The 17,466-nt window shown below is 41.0% G+C and overlaps 1 protein-coding gene across 2 annotated transcripts in view; it reads right to left on the reverse strand.

Moving 5' to 3' along the window:
* Positions 1-17,466, reverse strand: part of LOC120719269 (cadherin-4-like) — a 238,095-nt gene that overhangs the window by 18,007 nt on the left and 202,622 nt on the right. For both annotated transcript variants that reach the window (XM_040008362.1, XM_040008360.1), the window contains 3 exons: positions 12,402-12,539; positions 7,560-7,745; positions 3,547-3,803 (listed from right to left, as the gene is read on the reverse strand). In XM_040008362.1, the coding sequence (XP_039864296.1) occupies positions 3,547-3,803; positions 7,560-7,745; positions 12,402-12,539 (581 nt within the window). The remainder of the gene's footprint in view (positions 1-3,546; positions 3,804-7,559; positions 7,746-12,401; positions 12,540-17,466) is intronic.

Consider the following 17,466-nt stretch of genomic DNA (forward strand, 5'->3'; position numbering starts at 1 on the left):
GGCAGCAGGGAGAGGTATGACATTTATTTTTCAAACCCCCGACCCTGAGGATGAAAAATGCATGTCTCAAGCTTAGCCAAGGCGGTTTGGGTAATCACTTATGCCAGTGTCTCCAGTCCCATGTCTCGACCTTACTGGCTGGGTGTCTGACAGGTGATGCATGATGCTTCACTCCTCTTCCCTCTCCCCATCCCACTCCTGTACACACTGCCTTTCCCCAAAGCCCACACTGTCAGTCTGTCCCTCCATTGATAAGCACCTGTCAACTTCAAACCTTGACCTGAAGTCAGCTCACCATGTTCAGCTCCTGTCCCCTTCCCTCCCTTTATAGTCCCTTAGGTCCTATTTCACTTTACTTTTGACTTTTAAGGCTCCCTCTAAATCTTCTCCATGTCTGACTTTTCTTTATGTATCCATTCAAAAAGACAGACAGCTTTTTGTCACACACACCGACATGTGCAATATATTACATCTAACACAAAGCCCGGAGTAATATCTAAACATGTCTTTCCCATTAAAGGCATGCCTGGTTTAAGGCATGTTTGACTGATGGCATTTGGAAGTACAATACTATGCAAAAGTCTTGAGCCACCCCTTGTTTGTTACATTTTGCTAAAAAAAATGGAAATTGAAATGTGCAAACATAAATGGAAATACAGTGTTAAAAGCAAAAATAGTGTTAAGTCTAATTGTTGAATGTTGTCATTGTGTTTCTTAAATTTGTAAGGTCTTAGTTCAATCTATAGGATCAAGACATTCCTTTGTCTCTGACCACCTCTCCAGCCACTCTGTGCTGGGGGAGGTTTTATTGCAGATACATTCTATCTGAAAGATCTGATTCTTGTGATGTTGCTTCCTGCTTTTATGATCCTTTTGGTGAGCAGGAAGTCATGCATACAGAGACACATGTATACAGGGACACACACACACACACACACACATTCTTGCACATGCATATAGATGTTTACACATACACACACATAGTGCCTTGTCTTAGAACCATTTGGGGGTTTTACAGTGGGAGGTGCTTTTGCTGTGATGTGTATTGTGTGAACTGTTTTCCCAATAAAAGGCAGCAAGCGGAGGCCTGATTTGGGGTCAGTCTGCGGTAGGATTCAGAGTGCTTTCTGAGACACCGGCCGGGGCCTCCCTTGCTAGCAAGTAAAAGATGTTCGTCTTGTTTTTGTCGTTAACAAGAATACGTTTCTAAACTAGCGGGGCTTGTGGAAACACAGACCCAACAAACAGAGTTTGTGAAATTCAAATGAGCTTGAGAGTGAGTATTTGGTATGACCACCTATTCCTCAACATAGTCAGAAACCTCTCAGGCAAGCTTTCTTTTCATTTTATTGAAGTAGTCTTCAGGAATAGTTCTTGAGATTTCTTGAAGGTCATTCCAAAACCTTTCCTTGGACTTTCATACACAGAAAAAAAAGGTTACTTTAAACCCACTTTAAAAAAAATTGTTACAGCTAAATCTATTAGTTTTAATCAGACAATAATTTAATTTAAAACTTTGACTTGAAGTACATATTTACTTAAGGACTAATTGTTTCTGTTGATTTTTTTTCTGTGGTAAGTGATTTTAGGTAGAGTGAAATAAACAGTTTCAAACCAGAAATCCCAATTTTCCATTGGAACAATATAAAATTTCAGTTCAGCTAAATAAACCAGGATAGCTTTTAAAACGTTTTTTTATTTTTTATTTTTTATTTTATTTAAATGGATTCTTTGCCAAGTTGTCTGTTATGTATGGACCCTGGTTCATCCCTTGAGTCAGGTACCTTTTTTATGGTTAAATGACTCATAGGTCACTGTGAATTGATAAAAAACAAACAAAGACAAATATCCCTTTGAAAATGGTAAGGCACAACGAGTGGATCGAAAATAAGTGAAAAAGCAACAAATGTCCAAAGAAAAGCTTTGAACGACTTTCAGAAAACCCAAGAAAACCCAGAAAAATACAAGAAAGTCTGGCTCCTTGGAAGCAAAATATAAAGAAATGAGTGAGACTCTTGCACAGCACAGTATGTGCAGCAGTATCAGTTCTGTGTGATACAACTGAGAAAATGGCAAAAATGAAACCCTGAATTTAAAATTCTTCAAAAATAATGAAGACAACTGGTGTCCTTACGTAACGACTCGAGCAGATACCTTTTATGGAAAAGGTGTAAAGCAGTGGGATTGATAACGATTCTGTCCAGATGGAACCAAATGAATGAGGTGCAGTCTTTGCTTTTCATGTGGCGAGAGCGGAGGAAGGAGATGTAGCCTGTGTTTATGTCAGTCGGACTGTGCCAAAACACAGCATGCTAGTAAAAGTGTTAACCTAAATCCAGGATGCACCACAGTCTTGACAGGTCATGAAAAAAGAGAGTGGAGACCAATGAGTTAAATCCACAAAAAGTAGAAACTGATCTAGCGAGGAAGACAACAGAAAAAAAAGAAAGTGTGGGAGCGAGCAAGAGAGAGAGAGAAGGAGCCCAGCTGGTGACTTTGGAATCTTCCTAAATTATAATGTACACCCAATTTACTCTCATTTGCTGTGAAATTATCTAGGAAATTTGTTTAGATCTTTTCCCCGGAGAAATTGAAAGGAAGGAGCTGTTAAAGTGCAAGGTGGTTGGAAGGAGGTGGTCTTAATGTCACACCAAACATCCGTGTTATCAGCTTAATTGTGTACTCTTCTGTGCTAGTTATAAATCACGGTGCACTCACTGTAATTAGTACTGACATTGTACATGCACAAATGGAAACATATGGGTTCTGCAGTTGTATGGGTGTCATCTAAAGCCTTGTTCTCTCTTCATGTAGAATGCAGAGCAGATTGTTCTTTACACAACCCACCTAAGTTTGAAGGGTCATAGTGGAGCCACTGGTGCTGTCAAACTGACAGCAGGACTTAGAAAAGACCTGCTGGCCATTCAAAGGTTGGTTTACATTTAAAATCCAGAGAGGCTTAGCGCAGAGAAGAAACACTGCAGGTGGACATAATGCTGTGTCAGGTGTTTGGGCCTCAGCCAGCTGTTCTCTTTGCCGCCCCCACCTTGCTCCATCTCTTTTGTTCTCTCTCTCTCTCGTGTTGTGTGCATCTGTGTGTGTGTGTGTGTGTACCTGCCTGTATGTGCTCATGCAACCTACAGAATGCACACACATCTGATTACCCCAGAGGCTGCTGCTCCCTATTAACCTTTTTACCCTCCTTACTCAGAGTTCTCTGCTGGCACATAAACTTCTCACAGTAAGATTTTGAGAGATGGGTAATGCCAAAATATAGTCCCCTTTTTGAACTTTGACCTCTGACCACTGACAGGGCACCGATCCGAGGCTTTTTAGCCCACTGCCAGTGCATATGGATGCAGGTTTGTGCTTACACAGCAGATAGCCACTCTACAAGCTAGAATTAATTAGACAATATAGCCAAACCACATGGAAAAGATGTTATCTAATTAGATTTAAAGGATATACAAGATCAAAATTAAACTAATGCCCTACTGAATTTTTCCATTCTGTGGACAGAACTGTCTCTCAGTACTCGCTCAGTACCTGATTATCTGCTGCATCTGAAGTCGGTCGGGATCTGACGCCGAGAAGGTCGTCAGGCTGGTGCCAGCAGGGACACCTTCCTCAAAGCGGATGTGTTTTGGGTTTGTGGGGAAGTAAGGAGGTTCGTTTACATCCTGCACAGATATGGTGACCCCAGCCGTGGACTGGAGTGAGGACTGGATGCCAGTGGCCAGGTGGGCCTGGTTGGACACCACTACCGTCAGCATGAAGGCACGGTTCATCTCAAAGTCTACCGGCTGGAGAAAGGAAAAAAAAAAACAGAGTTACTTACATTTGAAAGGAGAGAATGCTGAACACATTTGAAATAGTTTAAGCTTTTTGAAACTGTTGGCCTTCATGTTGCTTGCTCCGTCTTCTCTTTCTATCTCCTTTGTGTGCAGGTTGCCCTTGTCTCTTCATCTCAGTATTTGTTATTTTTCACTCTTTCACTCTATGAGGACAAGCTCTATTCTGGACCGATTCTGGGTAAGATTACTGCTTTTCAAATACAGCCTCTTAGGTTACAGTGTTACCTACAGCAGGGTAAAGGTAACACTTTAGAATAGTTTTGCATTACCAAAAATAAATACCCCTTTCAGCTTGCTCATGAGTATACATCCACAGGGTGTCTGTAGCCCTGTGTACATTTACCACTAAGTGTATTGATTTTACTTCACTGCACAGCTTCTTGATATTGGCAACATCTCTCCCACCACATGACCAGCAAGAAAGCTATTAATTTTCCTCACACCAACGACTTCAACCAAAATACAAGCTAGCAGGTGAAAGACACCCGTTATGTCTCGAACAAATAATTTTCCAAAGACTTACACAATTTAAAGGCCATTCACTTTGTAATTGTGCTGGTTAACTTGACTTACAACCATACAGTTGTAAGTCAAGTTAGAGGAGATTAGAGAAGGCTAATATGGGCTACATTCTAGGCTATATTCCTGGTATGCAGCTACATGCAAGGAAGTCAGAAAGAGATGTAAACACTGCAAATGTGGTTGGGATTTTATTATTATTATTTTTATTTTTTGTATTTATTTATTGTTTGCTTATTTACACTTTTTGCTCTCATTACAAAAGAATGAAAATGGGAATGTGGTGACATTTAGTTGAAAAAGTAATTAAATAACTTAAAAATGAATTCTTTATGCTACTTATTATAACGAAATAGTAAGCTGGGTACTCAAATGTGTAACTGTAAAACTCATTACACCAACGCTGGCTCTCGGTCCTTTAAGAAAAGTACATTTTCTCTTGCTTTTTTCTCAAGGTTTCTTAAATTCTTGCCCTCAAACAAATCCAATGTCCAAGAATGAAGGAGACTGTATTATGTACTGGTGAGCATAAGCAATGAAAAAATATAACAGAGGTGACTAACCTCCCGTGTTCATAGCCTGCACATTAACGAAACTCTGCAGGCTATAGAGTTAAAGCTAGAGAAAGTTTAAGTGATATTTTATTATATAGTCTGATTATTACTATTATAGTGTCAACAGCATTATTTCTTTTTCTGAAGAAATAATTTCCAAGCATCATGCTTGGACTATAATCATTATACTGATTAGTGTAAAGATCCCTGTCAACATTTCTCTTTTCGCCTCTACCTGGGGAATATGCATTAAACCTTGCTGATGAAAAGGGACATGATAAATGAACAGATGTCATGTCAAGTAGTCTCCTGATGAATAAAGACGCACACAGACACGCAGACACAATGCAGGGCTGATACTGTTCGCCGTGTGTTGTCACTCCTTTTGAATTAAAAGTGTGTATATGTGTACACTACAGGGGGTTTTGAGACCTGAGCTTAAACCACAGTGACAGTTTTTTGCTCCCCTAATGAAGAATACACAATCGAGTTCAAATGACAGCAAGCAAGGAGATAAAAACAGAACAAGTATGCTGCTTGTAGTGTCCACTTGTACATTTCTAAACAGGCAGATGATAATTACTGCTCCAAAGCTGATGCTGATGTTAATGACTTTGAGCAGATCTGTATGTTGCATCAACTCACTGTTATCGGCGGACAGTCTGAGAGCACAGAGATAAAAAAAACAACAAAATGAGCGCTTTCAGGAAGGTTGGTTGACAAGGCCACTGAAGAAGAGGTGTTTGTACCGGTGCTACGGTTTGCTTGTGTATGTACATGCACGCAAGTATAAATAAATGTAAGCACGCTGGTGTGTATTCGTCTGTGACCTCGTGGAGCACTGGGAGCCCATTTACAGGCTAACCACGCTCAGGGCTCTTTGATCTAAAGCCAGTGGTATTCAAAACACAGGGAGGTCTAGAGTATAGCTGTAGGCTACATAAAACACACATACACACCGAGACACACACACACACCCTGAGGGAAGCCAGAGGGGTGAGAGGTCAATAACATGGCTTGCATCGTTTGCCCATGAGCCATCACATCTTACATCTCCTTGAATCGCTTCGCTCTTTTCTCTTTTTCCCTTTTACCTAATTTGTTCCGCTGGACTTCAGCTTTCCACCCCCTCGTCTTTTCACATCTGCCCTACCCCGGCTCTCTGTGATCTATGCTCTCTGCGGGCTGCATTCCTCAATCCTCGGAAATCTGTCTTCGCCTCACTTCACTTCTCCTTTCCACTTCCCCTGTCATCTTTGGTGTTTATCATAAGCTGTGATTTACATAACTTAACTACTCATTTGAAGCAAGTGGCTTTATTTGTGTGTCTGTGTGGATTTGTATTTTTTTTTGTGTGTGTTTGTGTGTTTACTGTCTTTATTACCGTAACGTAAAACGAGAATACGGCTCACAAAATCCACAGAGAGCAGTGCAAATGTGTGACATGATCGGGTTAAATCCTCACCCCTTGTTTACAGAGGAATTCAACTCTCTTGTGGAAGACTGATGCGTATCTGGGTGTCAGTGTAATTTAATCTGTCTGTAATAGCAGCCACAGATGCCTTGGTTAAAAAAAATGTGTTTTTTTAAAAAAAAAGAGCAGGAACAACAAGCTAGCACCAGTCTTATGGGTTCTTGACTTTACCTATTACAAGCTGTCTGATGTGAATGTTCTGTCTCCTTTTTCACAAAGCAAACCAAAGCACCCTGTTTACTTGTTGAGACTGTCTATTGCTTGCTTCGTCCCAGGGGGTGTCCTGTCTCTTATTTTATGATTTCCTGATAACCTCCCACGGGTCCCTGTGCAAGCTTAGGGCTACCCGACTGCCTGCTGAATTTTGCATCCGGGAGTGAGAGGAATGGATTATAAAAGGCAGTCATCTAAAGATAATGAAGAGAAGCAAAATGCCAATGCTCATTGCTCAGGGTGCTATGGGAATTATAAGGAGATGTTATTGCTATTTTTTTCAGATTATTATGTGATGTGAGATGCAGTTTGCAGGAGTCAGATACATGGTGAGAAAGCCCCTGGGTGAAATAAAACAGTTATTTCTACAAAACCCATGAAACACAGTAAGCACATTTACAGAAAGCCACACAAAGGATGGCCACAGAGATGCAAATCAACAGGACACACATCTACAGTAAATGCACACACACACAGTTTATGATTGATGTTATATGGAGGCTTTTTTTCTAAACGGGTTAAAATCATGCGGACAACCTCTGACTGAGAGGTCAAACAGTAATGTAGCAGGCTGTTACAAGACAGGGCTTTGTTGTTGCTGTCTTTTACCACAGCAGCTACAACATTATGAGTGTATAAAAAACGTTGCCTTTGTAATTGAGAAATCAATACCTAATTTGCTACAGTGGTCTCACCAGCCATTGTGTTTAAGTCTCTGTGTGAGCGTACGAGCTGTTTCTGAAGGGCACAGCGGTCTCCAATCCCTCATTTGGACATAAAGGGGCATATGAAAGACAAAGACCCCAATCTGTCCCTATTTAACTCTGTAGTCTATTATTACTGCTTGCACCTAAATCTGGAGGGGCTTTGACATTCAACAGAGAAAACCAGTGTGTTTCTTCTACAGGGAAAGGCTCAGAATGTTATGTTAGGCCTGGATCTTACCTTCACCACGGTGACCATGCCATCGTTTGAAATCGGGTCGGTGCGGATGGTAAAATGCCCAGATGGGTCTCCGCTGATGATCCTGTAGATGGCATTCCAATTAGGGGAGTGCGGTTGATCAGCATCTATAACCGTCAGGTTAGCCACAACGACATCTACACGGTTCTCGGGGACCTCTCCAGAAAACTGTAGAAAGAAAGAGTGAAATGTTACCTCGTGATACATCACTTTGAAACATCTCACTGCCGCTGTGGTCGTTTAAGATGCATTGAGCCGTTTGAGTGTGGCAATTTCTACAAAAAGCCACTGAGTGCCTATCTTGCTTTTCCATTTGTCTTTATAGAAACATTCCTCCTTTCAGGTTTTCAGGTAGAGTAATTTTAATGAATTCGCTTTTACCACTGCTGGGTAGTAAACAAGCAGTAAACACAGTTTCACACTAGCAAGCACATGCACACAAGGGCGTTGTTCCATTTTCACTGCTTTTTGCATTGCTAGTACACATCATTGATGAGCAATACTATTTCATCCCTTAAAAAGCCACAGAAACATGGGAGAAAAGAATGGGTGAGGAGAAAAAAACAGGAGTGTGGAGGGTTAAAACAAATGTTTAAGTGTATATGAGTGGTTTTTAGTTGTCCCTGTCCTGTACAAACACATGTGCTTTGCCCTGATAAGCCTCGATGAGGAGTGAGCTGCTGTCTGTTATGTGTCTGCTATGTTAGGGATTCATCAAAGCTGTACAGGCTCAGTAATAAATCCCACAAAGACCCATCAACTAACTATTGCAATGACTCCACTCCAACTCCGTAAAACACAACTTGACTGTAGCCCTACCTACACAAACAACTTGTCAACTCTTAACCAATTACTTGAGGTCAGAGCGTGTTGGCATGACCTCATCTCATCTGCAGGCAACAGGCATGTAGTACCGTACAGTCACCGTGTCACATGGGTAACAGGCATGGAAGAGCGACTGAGTGGCTTATGTGAGGATATCAAAGAGCAAAGCCCCAGACCAAACACTCCATCGGATCATAATACCCTGCCTGGCAAACCTCGCATCACCCAGCAAACAGCCGACAGCAGCGGGCAGATTAGGGGGCTGCGTCGGGAGAGCTGTTCAGAGACTCAATGACATTCTTAAGACAACAGACAAGTCCGGGTGGTCCTGATGCGCTGCCTGCTTTGGATAGGCAGGCTGTCGTTTGTTAGTGTTAGAGTGTGTACGTGTGTGCTCGTGTGGTTTATTACTGTGGTTTGGTTCAGGGACTCCCCAACGCCAGTTCAATAAAATAAAACTTCAGTGGTGGTTCTTATAGGCTCCCTAAGGAGCATCTTATTTCTCAACACACAGTAACAACTAAGGGCAAGTGTTAATCAAATCTGATGGAAGACTTTGAAGGGTACACCACAGCTCTGATTATCAGCGCCGCAGTTTGAGCCTTTTGTCTCATTATCTCTTTATATAGAGGAGGGGGGGAGGGGGAGGGGCGTGATACGTCACATCAAGAGTTTGAATAAATTAAGTCTGGTTTTTTTCTCTCAGAGAAAACTATTATTACTATACTCACGTGGCAAACACAAACTTGAAAGGGTTCTTTGCAAAAAACATCAAATGTAAAAGACTAAAACTGTCAACATAAATGTGTACAGGACGTCAAGGGCAACGCATATTACAGTCAATAACTTCCAATTACTGCACTTTTGTCATTTTTGATTTTAGATAGCAAGTATGTTAACAAGCATCAAATTCCTGTGATGAGTAATGCAACGCAGTGTGCCTTTCAGCATAACAAAGTAAGTTTAAGAATGCAGTTAATCTGAACATTTTCAAGGAGACAAGAGCCTTTCTATGCTGAATAATAGACAGGTGAGTAAACCTTCAGATAAGTACTTGGAAGTCATTATTGTTCCTCTCTTAAACCAAAGGTTTCTCCGAATTATCATTTACAAACGCTCTGTTTTCAAGGGTTTAACTTTAATGACAGTGATCTTTGATGGATGTTGGGGTTATTGTCAATAATGGATGGAACAAAGAGCTTTTAAACATTGGGGGAAAAAAAGCCTAGAGTTGCTCTCTTTCTTTCACTGTCTTAGTGATTTATTATACTAATGCTGCTGCGGCTTCTATTGGCTCTGCTGTTAGTGGGTCTTTTAACATAGACCTTCTGTATCACCATCTACAGGCAGAGGCTTAAATTTCCTCTAATTACATAGGCTTGTATTTTTTTGTATATGATACTGTCCCCAACTGCTGGACTTTCTGATTGTGATTGGCACACAGTGCTGTTGGCACAACACTTGACAAAACACCTCTTGCCAACACCCTGAACTCTCTGTCACTTTTCTGGCAGTGGAGAAACACTAAAAGAGGCAAGGAGAGGTAAAAGCGAAAGCAGAGAAGTGACAGGGGACTTAATCATATAAGCTTTGTTAGGATAGTAGCTAAAGGAGGCCAAGAAAGCACTGCGGTGACTCTTGCAAAGAGACACTCTGATTTCATGGTTTTACGTTTCTACGTATTCCCAAAAAGCAGTGAATGCCACATTTCATCCGTCTGTACCATGGATGGCACATGCATGTATGCAGCCCTGACTATCCACCCAAAGTCTTCCCATCTGTACCCATGCACCACCCTTTGCGGACTTGAAAAAATAGGCCAGCCTCTGATAGGCATGATGAAATATTAATCTCCAACATTAAAGACAAATTCCCCAAACTTTATATTTCTGGGACATGTTGAAAGATCTATGGGGTTTATTGCAAACACTAAATATTTGCATAATGGCCTGCATTCTCGACAAAATGGCTCTTATGTTATACCCCCATGAAAGTGGATGATTTATGAAGGGAGTGGGTAAAAGTGCTCCGCTCATCGTGGCTCCAAAACCTCCACTAAACTTGATCATCAATATCCATGATAGTATTAACTTCCCTCTGTGACGGTGATGGAAATGCACTTAAACACGGTGGAATACAGAGAATATCAATCTATTATTGCCCACTATCATCAATACACCACCATCGGTAGAGAATCTTAATGCAGGAAGGGGGTGCCGAGTCAGTAGAGGCCTCTGATTTACAACGAGCCATGTCTACACTTTATCACTACTGCTGTACAAAATAGCTCCCGCGACTAAATAATTCTTCATTCCTTCTTCTCTCCCCATCATTCTCTCGTCACTTTTTTCCTTTTCATTTTCCATCGTTGACTCTACTTGGTGGTCCACTCATCAGCTCCCCTTACTGTTTTCTTTCTTTCTTCACCCTTTCCTCTGCTTCTTCCTTCCCTCTGCCCTCCGAATGCCCTGCTTTGTGTGACGTAGCAGTTCTCTGACGAGCTCTGTGACTGACATATGCTTACCTCTAACGCTAAGTCATCATCATAAGGGTCTTAATAGCCCCCAGTGCAAATGTTAATGCTAAAATTGCTGCTACCACCTCTAAGAGTTGTGTACAGTATACTGTTTGGCTGATACTGCCTCCGTCGATATTCCAGCAGTTGCAAAGCTAAGCACCTTATCTACCCGACATAACCAGGCTCTCATCCCTGATGATAGGAAGCCACACATCCAGAATAATCCTGACATCTGAAACCACACTGACACAGAGACAGCCTTCTCATTAAACAAAACATGTCGAGTGCAGAAAAACGACTTCACTTTAAATTTTCTGAACAAATGCATGTCTCTGCCACATCCTATGAAACTTATTTCCAACCATAAAAATAATAAGTCTGATTTTTTTTGTTTACAGCTATAAGTATAAAAAATGATTGAGCTGCTGTCTCAAATGTCTCAAACATTTATGCATTTTACAGATATATATATATATATATATATATATAATAGAATAGAATAGAATAGAATAGAATAGAATAGCCTTTATTGTCATTGTACAGACTACAACGAAATTGGAGTGCCACTCCCTTGGTGCAAGATTCAATAATAAATATAAATGTAAAATATAAAAAGTACAATAAAACAATCGCAAGTACTCAAACAATAGTAAGTACGATATATACAGGATAGCAGCATTAATATAATGACAGTATGAATAGCAGCATAATATAATGGCAGTGACGGTATGGTATAGCAAGCAGGTTCAATTGTTTTTGTGCTTATTTACTACGGTGATAGCTCTGGGAAAGAAGCTATCCCTGAATCTGTTTGTCCTGGTTTTATGTGACCTGTACCGTCGGCCTGACGGTAATAGTTCAAACAGTTGATTGCTGGGGTGAGAGTAGTCCTTGATGATATGATATAAAATCCATATATGTGTAGGGGAAGTAGAAATAACCTGAATCACTAATTGATTCAGTGATGATGTTCCAGAATGGCACCACCAGCAATATATTACATATATTGCAGTACTTTGGATTTTTAATTTTTACTTGGCTCTCAGTAATGACCTTCTGTAATGTAATCATCATTCTAAATATCACCATCATGACAACAATCATTAACCATTTGCTGGCTCTAGTTTTCTTGCTCATAAAGTCAATGATATGGATCTGTTATTCCTCACGAGTGCGCGTGCACGAGTATGTGTGTTCGCATGTGTTTGTGTTTCAGCTCTCTACAAGCAAATGAGCAATTATCCTTTATAAGTCCCCTCACTGTCCTTGTGTAAATCTTTCCTTGTAATGACATAACAGTGTAGATTCCTCTTTTTTCAATTTTTCCTCCCTCTATGTCTTCCCCCTTCTTCTTCTGATATATTTCTTTTTTATGATTTTTTCTTCTCCAACATGTGATTTTCGCCCTCTTCTCTTAACCCAACTCCTCTATTTCTTTGAACTGTTACCCATTGCCCATTACCTCATTTGTAATAACTCACAGTTCTGGAGGTCAGCATGGGAGGGTTGTCATTGATGTCCGTGACAGTGATGATGGCAGTGGCTGTGTTGGAAAGGCCAAAGTTCAGGTTGCCCTCCATGTCCGTGGCCTGCACGATAATGGTATACTGGGACACTTTCTGTAAAAGACAGTAATAGAAAAAAACAACAGTGTGCGGTTATTCATCTGCAAAAAGCTCCCTCTTGCTACAGCAGCAGTCGCAGACTGTGACTCCCATGGGGGAAAAAAGCTGAGCCTGCGTTCTCTTCTATAGTGACTGTCTACAGTCTTATTTGAAACACAAAATCACAAGGGTGAAGTCTTTCATTTGACTGAGTTGAAATCTCTTCACTGGAACGTATCCAGACTTCAGACCATCTGAAGGCACCACTGTGAAGCCTCCCCATTGGTACAGCATGCCATCAAAGTTATCAAAGGCATCGCTTATTCAGCGCCACTGATGGACAGATGTGAAGACAATGATCCAACTGACAGAGATTAATAGACTATCTATGGGGCAATAATATGAGGGAATGATAAATGCCGTTTCATCTCTTGAAATGACATAGTGTCACTTCAGTGGATGCTGAAATATTTCTTGTTTTTCTTCTCAGCCATGTACCTCCTTTCTCACCATTTTCCCCTCCTTCTGTTCTTGGCTTCCCCTGTCTCTTCTTCTGTCCCAGGGTGCAGTTAATGGGCTGCAGGAAGGATGGAGCCCAGAAGCTGACTGTCTGGATAATGTGTCTCGTCATTGAGATTCCCAATTACATTCCCAGTGTCTCTCTCACCTGCTAATTACCGAGTAAATATCCCAATTAGGCCAGGACGCCACATCAGGAGGATTAGACAGCTTCTCTCAGTTCCTCTCATCTTGATGCTAGATGAGATGCTGAACTCCAACCTCGTACACACACTCTCATTAACACCCGTAAATACACACAAGCATCCACAAACACATACACACACCTCTCTTTCTCCATATCTTCTGCTTGCTTGACTGTCCCATCAGCCTGTGTACAGCGTGTACACAACACTCTCACTAATTAGACAAGGGAGTAATTATGTAGCGCTCCTCTGAACCTCTCAGCGCTGCAACAACACCGCAGCATAGCCAGTCTTCTCTGGAGTACTAAGGTCTGTTACTGTCAACAAGCTCTTAAAAGTCCACTGCAGACCAGTGGAAATCTTTAAAAGAGAATCAGTGTGGGAGTTTACAAAGAAGAGGAAGAAGACATTTCAAAAGTAAAGAACAGAAGATAGGATAAGAGGCGGCAGGGGATGCAACTGAGGCACAAGGGAGGGATAATACCAAAAATAAATCGTGCTTTTTTTTTGTGTGCCTAACACCTCTAACACTCCAGTCCAAGAAGAGAAGGGAGGTGCAGAAACTTTCCAAGTTTCAAAGGGCTAAAGTGCTGACTAAAAGTGGACCAGGTAAACACTGCAGTGTGCATCGTCGAATCTTCCTGTGAAGTTTATGTACAGTACAGAAGGTACTCTTTTCTGGCAAGGTTAAGACTTTTATCTGCCGTCTAGGAAAAATGCTGGGACACTGAAATATGCGTTTATATGCTGGAGAAACTGTTTGCACGCAAGTTTATTTATATTCATCCATCATACATATCCATTAATATTTTGCAACATCCAGTTCCTTGTCCAGGTGGTGGAGGCAGCAATCTAAGTGCAGATTGGGGTAGGCGGGGTAGTTCTTGGGTCTACCCCAGGGTCTTCTTCTGGCATGACATAAGTGGCATCCAGAAGAGATCACAATCAGAGTGCTGAACCACCACAGCTGATGTCTCACTTCTTAGACCCTCCTACATGACTGAGTTCTGACACCCTTCAGAAGAAGCTAATACAAGACAACACAAAATGTGTATGCCAATTGATGTCTGCTGGATAAGCAGGTGCTGTAGAACAACTTCAAGGTGGTATTTCACCGGAAAGTTGCAGCATTATTTGGAGTGACACCAAGTACCATCTCTAAATTGAAGGGCAAGTTCCATATAACAGGGGATGTCAGAGACAGGACACGAATAGGTGTCACAAAACGACATTTTCTCATCCCATCAGCACTCAGGGAGTCAAGAGGATGGAATGTTCTGTCTGCAGTCCTGAGCTCAATCCCATTGAACACTTGTGGGATCAGCTTGGGCATGTTGTTCGTGCCAGAGTGACCAACACAACCACATTGGCTGACTTGCTGGTTGAGAAACAGGATGCCATCCCACAGCAGCGTGTGACCAAGCTGGTGACCAGCATGACGAGGATGTGCCAGGCTGTCGTGGCTATGACTGGGTACTGACGTCCCTGTGTGGCACCATTTAAGGAGAAATAAACAGTCTTTCCAGCAGTATAAGATTTAAGGCCAAGAGACATTTTTAAAACAAAGAAATAATCAACCAAACACAAATTTCCTGAGTTTATTTAAGACACTTAATTTCATTTTTAAATAATCAAATCAGCGTCACTGAAATACATGTACATAGCTACACCATATATACGAATGTGCACCAATTTTATTTTTTGTTTGTTTTATTTTTTTCTTAATGTGGCAAATGATAGCTCTGCTAGATCCAGCAGTTTTCTTGCCTTTCAGGTGATGAAGTGCTTATATGCAAGCTTACACTGACTCAGCGTGCATACAACTTTCTGCTTGAAAGTCGAGCAGAACCAAGCCGGTTAGTAGGGCTGCCATGAGACTTACTCTTCAACTTGCTTGTTTAAAATGTCTTTTCACAAAGAGAAAGATGGGCTCTCTCCCAGTGCCAACTCTGGACTAGTAGTAACTGGTTATGTAACATCTTAGAACCAATAGTTAACTGGTTTTGTGTTAACTGTTGATAACATGTTAACATGTTGATATATGGTTTGGATATTGTTCTAATCCTGATTCAAAAAGTTGTATTAGGTGTTGTTGACAGCGGGGAAAGATCTATGAGCCGATCCACTTAATTCAATATTGCTCTGGCTCTTTGGCTTTAAGACGCCACCTGTCACCAGCAGTGCACTAGCTGCTAGAGAGAAAGCATTGCCTGAAGAAAGCTAACTGCAAAGGGTCAGCAGTTTGGAGGCATTTCATGGCTGTTACGTCAACAGCTTTTGGCATATATATATTTTCACTTTACTGCAGTCTGGGATATTTATCATATTTCTGGATAAGTAAAAAGGCTGAAAATGGTGCTTTCTCTAGCTTCTTGCTCTATTTCTGTTGTGCTCTTGATTTGCTGGGAGATTGTTTTATCATACTTACAGTAACATAAATTGAAATTGACAATTTCATTTCATTTCACCATTTCACTCACATGTGTCTAAGGAGGTGCACATTTGAGTGTATGCTTTCACACAGTGAGCACAAGGAAAGGAGAAACTGTAAAGCTGTAAAAGGCAGCAGTATGCAGTGGCCTTACCCTAGTCTCACACTAGACTGACATGACTACCACAAATAAATTAGGTAAAGAAAATGAGTATAACTTTATTTAGAATTCATTCTTCTACTAATAAATACAAGTTCAATAAATCTATATTCTTGGGTATATTTATGTGTTGCATTTTATTTTACAAAGTCAGAAAAGAAACGCTTAAGTTGAGGCTGACACAAAATACTGATTATCAGTCTCTTCCCCAGAGTCAGGAGTTAATTTAACACCAGCATTGGAATGAAATTTAGTCTTGTTGACTCCACTTACATCCCATTCTTCCAAAAGTGATGCCCTCATTTGTTGTTTGGATAGTGGAGGTGGAGAGTGTTCCCAAAGGTTTTCAAATGGGTTTAAATTTTGTCACTTATCAACTATGTCTTGATTTGCAGAGACTCTGTTAATCTAAGGACACCAACTTTGCCTGAACAATGCATTTTGGTTCATTCTCACTTTAGGAGTGTTAACTGTTAGTGTGAGGTTAAAAACATTTTCTGGGCTAGTGTGAAAGGTAAACCTGGGGCCGGGATGTAGATGAGTGCTAGAAAATGTACGGATGATGATGTTTAAAGGGAAAAGAGGCAATGTGTAGCCATTCTTTTCCCTTAGTCTCTTTTCTGAAGATTTACGAGCCTCATTTGCACCTGGTATCAACATGCAGTACTGATGTGTTATCTGGTTAATGAAATCTGCTCACGGGTCTTAGACATGGCATCGAAAAGCATTAAAAATGTCTGTATTACTAGCCTTACTGTAATTTGACATCAATGCTAAATGGGGTTAGTAGATTTTTCAGAAAATATGACAGGTCCCAGGTTGGATGGAGGGATGATTCTCTGTTGGCTTGACTTTTTCTTTTGCTGACATAGGTCTGCCTGTAGTGTTTTTGTCAAGCTTGTGGAAAGTAGCAGGAAGATAAGGAGTTAGATGAGCTTTCATCTTGTTGGGAATATGACCAGCTTGTGCATATTATATTTACACGTGGCTGTTGTCTGATTGTAAAGTAAGCAGATGTGATCTGAAAAGGAAGTGAAAGCGAGAACGCTGATCCCAGTGATACTAACCTGGAAAAACATATGTTATTAAAAAGGTTATGGGCAAGGGAAATAATTATCTCAACACAAGTTCTTTGAAGTACAATCTTGTCTGTGTGTGTGTGTGTGTGTGTGTGTGTTTGTGTGCATGCGTGTGCCAAGAGTGTAATCCTACATTTAGGGGTGACTGTGTGGATTAGCAGTGTACTGATAAACCAGAGCAAAAAGAAAAGCGGTTCAGCTGAGACATTTTTAGTCTATGCTCCCCTTGTACCTCTCTCCCTCTGGCACCATCATGTCTCATCCTACTTCTCTGTCTCCATCACACTATCTTCACTAACAAATTCACACACTTACTCCCCCCTCATTGTAATAACCCACCTTACCAGCTCAGTTTTTGTTCTATTGCTCCCTTCAGTTTTCGTTTTTTCACTCTATTGCCTGTGTTTTATCGAGTGTAGATGTGATTATGGGCTTTTGTGTTTGTCTGACAGGTGTCAAGGGCATTCTATCTCAGATATTTCCACTCTATCTTTACCACACAAACACCACACACACATACACACACGCACACTCACGAGCAGCCCACTGCTGCGTGATGTGTTGTTAA

Source organism: Simochromis diagramma, unplaced genomic scaffold (genome assembly GCF_900408965.1).
Source record: "Simochromis diagramma unplaced genomic scaffold, fSimDia1.1 OVJJ01000545.1, whole genome shotgun sequence".
Classification (NCBI taxonomy): domain Eukaryota; kingdom Metazoa; phylum Chordata; class Actinopteri; order Cichliformes; family Cichlidae; genus Simochromis; species Simochromis diagramma.